General features: G+C 36.3%; 1 protein-coding gene across 1 annotated transcript; it reads right to left on the reverse strand.

Moving 5' to 3' along the window:
• Positions 1 to 1775: 1775 nt before the first annotated feature.
• Positions 1776 to 4217, reverse strand: LOC136258032 (A disintegrin and metalloproteinase with thrombospondin motifs 17-like). The gene is made up of 8 exons (XM_066051336.1): positions 4136 to 4217; positions 3965 to 4038; positions 3839 to 3890; positions 3320 to 3517; positions 2869 to 3036; positions 2510 to 2683; positions 2277 to 2459; positions 1776 to 2227 (listed from the first exon to the last, which is right to left on the reverse strand). Exons 1-8 carry the CDS (start codon positions 4205 to 4207, stop codon positions 1937 to 1939), a joined length of 1212 nt encoding a protein of 403 aa, XP_065907408.1. The 5' UTR covers positions 4208 to 4217; the 3' UTR covers positions 1776 to 1936.
• Positions 4218 to 4662: the final 445 nt, after the last annotated feature.

Here is a 4662-nt window from a genome sequence, read left to right on the forward strand (position 1 = left end):
GCAATTGAAATGGCGACACAAAAAGTTAAAGCACTGGTTTTCATATCACACTGTTCACCTAATCAGACAGAAGCGTCACTTATATTCTAAAATTAAGTCATCACCCTCTCCTTCCCAGTCCTTGATCTCTAAGTATCAACATGTCAGTAATCAGGTATGGAGTAAAACTATAATGGTTACTAAACATTTTACTGAGTCACTGTGCAAAAACTATTCCAAGGACTAGAGGAAGGTTTGGAATTGGGTAAACTCCAGCAAAGGTAGGCGTGACCCTATTCCTGCTCTAACTGATCATATATTGCTACCATCACTAAATTAAATGATGCTGAAATGGCTAAAGTTTTTAAAAGATATTTTTATTCAGTGTTTACTAAGGAAGATATGACTCATTTTAACACAGTGAAGTCATCTATTGAGTTTTCAACTTCTATTATTGACTCTGTCAATTTTTCACCAGCTACTGTCTGTGACCATCTATGTAATATCGATGCCTCTAAGGCTTGTGGACCTGATATTTTACCAGGTTTTTTATTGAAACATTGTGCAGAATTCATTGCTACCCCTTTAGCCTACCTGTTCAATTTGTCCATGTGCACTGGAAAATTACCACAAGACTGGGTAACAGGTAAACTTGGAAGACCATAACTTATGGTTCAAGCAACATTTTTTCCCTTTCTTTGGTCTTAATTTCTGTTTCACTTTATTGTTAGCTAGGTTAAGTTAAAATCTCCAGTTCTTGTTAGGCTAGGTAATCCAAAGGCTGCAGCACATGTTGCTGTCAGACCTTCAGTGCTGGTCACTGTAAAGTGATCTCTATTCTTTTACTATATACATTTTTTTTATTTAATAGACAACTATCCCTTTAGGAACCTGCAAGGAGGCTAACAGTAAGCCTGTGAAGCAGGGAGTCAGAAACCCGTAACTGAAAACTATGCTGAATGCAGAAACAAATCCCAGGCCAGGCAGTGACTTGATCCACAGACAGCTGGCACTCTTGGCAAGTGCCTGAGGAGCCACACAACCTGGGATCCAGGACTCCCTCTGCATTCAGCCAATACTTAAACATCTTGACTTCTAGTTTTTTTCATTAAAGAGACAACTATAATTATAAATGTACCAACAATGATTTCATCAGTAGCCAAGAACTTCAAGTTGTTGAAGTATCATTTGTTAGTGACAGTTGATTCAACTGGGTGACTATACATAAGATCCTACATACTATTATGTGTAATCTATAGATCTTAATCTTTGTTTGAATAGCAGTAACTCTGCATTATGTATAAAGAGAGTACTGGGTACACATATGTATAATAAAATTAATGAGCTGCAGAGTTGAAAATGTTGCCGCGGCGAAGAATGCTATTTTCTCAATTTATGGAACCTTTGTGTGGCACTGATTCAGAATTAAGCATAAGTTTTAATCATGCTGTTCAACTGTATCACAAACCTCTGTGTGTGTGTGTTATGTGTGTTAAATGTGACTATAAATTAAAGTGGAATAATAATGAGATACTTATCATTGTAGCATATAGTTAAAAAATATTGAATGTTTGGTGAATGTCTATATACTTGATTGTACTGAATTGTGGTGGTTTTTTTCTAAGTACAGCAGCAAGGTCACAGCAAAAGGATAAATTTTGCAATGGTATAAACTTTGTTGTTGTAACTTATCATGTAGTTTTAGAACACAATAATTAATATTTGTGTACAGTATAGAGTTAATAATACGTAGAATTAAAAACGTTTAACAGTGCAAAGACATAGCGATGGTCCACAGGCAGTGTGCTTCACTGCATGGCTAAAATAATTACACTGATAAAATTGCACAGAATTGCAGTTTGCTAAACATAACATGTATAACAGACAAAAATGCGGTAGTGCACAAAACAACATTGTAATAAAAGTGTCTGTTTTGATTCATTTGTGATTAATGCTGTTAAACACATTTTTTACAGCATTTCTTTTCGCACAGATTGTACCGTTGTAATGGAGTGAGTTTAAATTGTGCCAGTAAAACTTTACAGTCATCACAGCATTGTTTGGGACACGACCCTAAACCATCCAGATGACAATATTCTTCTTTGCATACTTCTAAAACTGGACATTCAGGACTACACCTTTGAAATATACTGGGCTTTCCGATTGGGCATCTTTCAGCAGGTAGTGTTTCATTTCCCAGTTTGCATTCTATCCTTCTTCTTTGTGTGCCATCACAAAGAGCACTACACTGTGAGAACAATATATAACTATGTCTAATCATATAAATATATTATTACCCGACTCCATTCTAGTCCCTTCCACTCTGGTTGACATCCTTCACTCTTGTAGCAATCTTGGATGTATGGTGGTTTTGTGGCTGGATCACACTTAATGAAGTGATGTTCAAATGATGTCTTTCCTTCATAAACACAATATATATTTCTGTATTGTTTACCACGTTCATTGCATACAGCTACACACTATATAAGAAGAAATACAATATACAATATTCAACTAGTGATATACTTACTTCAAACCAGTCTGATGCAACCCATGTTCCTTCACAGTGAGGTCCTTGGCAAGTTCTATTTTTTTCAAGCTGGTAGTGGATATTTTGTAGGCAAATATTGTAATCCACTATCCTTCCATAGTTTGCACAGCTTACGTTCCTGGTCTGGAAACCTTTACCACATCTCACAGAGCACTATACAGATAAGTATTATATAGTTTATCAGTGTGTGTGTGTGTGTGTGTGTGTGTGTGTGTGTGTGTGTGTGTGTGTGTGTGTGTGTGTGTGTGTGTGTGTGTGTGTGTGTGTGTGTGTATGTAGTGAGCATATAGTATTGTGTTGACTACAGTGGTATGTATCTATGCAGTCCACAAACTTACACTGGTCCAACTAGACTCAACCCACATATACTCATAATGACAACCATTTCCAGTACATGAACTTTTATCTTTACGCTTTGTCAACATACTACAATCAAGTTTGCTTATTGACTTTCCACTACCATCTCTACAAATTGCATTACTTCCTTTCTCACACTCAGCAGAACACTACAGATAAGAAAAATGTGGTTTTATGGAATAGAGAGATTGTAGTGTAGCACACACTGCACAATGCAATCTCTTTCAAACCAACAGTTGTCATAATTAGCAAGAGTTCATAATATTATGGGGGGGGGAGAGTATCCCACTTCTATAGCCTGTACAAACGCGAATTGTGAAACTATGATGCAATACCTATAGTCACCTTTAATCGGGCTTCTGCTCAGCCTATTCAGTGTACTAATATTATGAACTCATGCAATTAAAGGTGTGCAAAACATGCTTAACTTACCACACAATCGCCATCAACACATACACCACCAGTCAGACAAGGTGTTCCATCTACCACTAAACCTTTCTTAACAGGATGCTGTCCTGGTGAACTACACATTAGTTTGCAGGGATTGCTTTTGGTAATGAATGACATCATCTTCTCTCCAAACATGTTGCATTGCTCACTTCTAAAGTCGTCATCACCACCTGCACATTTCTGCATACAAAATCAAATAAACCCAAAATTACATTTATCACACATGTAATACAACTTAAAGGCTGTACATAGGATGTGTCCATCAACTAACACTGTATTAGTACCTAGTTTAATTTTATTTGTTTGGTAATTGCAAACATGTATCTGTAAAGAAACCTACAGTTATGTAAGCAATTTCCTTTTATTTCCTACCAAGTATTCAATTGTGGCATGGCTGGATTAGCAAATTATTACGCACATTGTTGTTATAACTGCAAGTAACATTGAAACTTGAGTTAATGATTACATCGTCAAGGTGCAAAATACCTTACAAAATTTTACCTTCACATTGCAAACTTTAAATTCCTTCTTTGTTTCATCACAGTTAGCGTTTCTAAGGGTATATTTGTTGTGGTAATGACAAAAATTACCACACATTTGATGTGCTTTGCATCAATGTTAGCTTACTGGCATAGAATGGATCTCTGCATGATTCCTACACCACAGGTACGTGAACAAGCACTCCACTCATAACCCAATGTCTAAAGAGCAATTGTCAATGAGCTACATTTAAAGCCATAATTACAGCATACAATCATTCAAACATAATGGATTGGTAACTTTTCCTTAGTTGCTCACCTTGTTAACAATAGAAACCAGAATACTGAAAATTATTAGCTGTTTGCAATGCTCCATCGTCTTCTTGTGCATGTGAACCTGCTTATGATCTTAGTTGAAGTGGTATAATGACTACGTTTTCACAATTTATACCGTCTTAAACAGGAAATCCATAGAAGTGGCTTGTCAAGATTCTCACACTTATGTACAAATACGTCAAGGTATGTACTGTAACCACAACATTTTTGTGGTGTGGTTTACTCACACTATCACCAGTGCATTTAACATGGCAACATTCATGAATGCTACTAAGTGCTTTCCTTGACGACCTTCATCAGTACCCACAGAGGCTAAGGTCAGTTGAAGAAATTGGTTAAGATGGTTTGCTGCTATTGGTAAATGTCAGGTGTATGGATAGATTTAAAGTGGTATGTACAAGGCAGAAATTTTAGACTGTGTTGTTATTGAAAATCCAAAAAAACACATAATAGGTTTTGAATGCATGTACTGTATAATTTCTTATTCAGTGAAATAGCAGTGCTTAACTA

This window comes from Dysidea avara, chromosome 6 (assembly GCF_963678975.1).
Source record: "Dysidea avara chromosome 6, odDysAvar1.4, whole genome shotgun sequence".
NCBI lineage: Eukaryota > Metazoa > Porifera > Demospongiae > Dictyoceratida > Dysideidae > Dysidea > Dysidea avara.

Bases quoted from the DNA above. Each gene is read 5' to 3' on its own strand.
- LOC136258032 (XM_066051336.1), bottom strand. From the start codon at position 4,207: ATGCACAAGAAGACGATGGAGCATTGCAAACAGCTAATAATTTTCAGT. The intron at 4,039-4,135 runs GTGAGCAACTAA...ATTGCTCTTTAG, and splicing joins TGGTTTCTATTGTTAACAAG to ACATTGGGTTATGAGTGGAG. The intron at 2,684-2,868 runs GTAAGTTTGTGG...TTATCTGTATAG, and splicing joins TTGAGTCTAGTTGGACCAGT to TGCTCTGTGAGATGTGGTAA.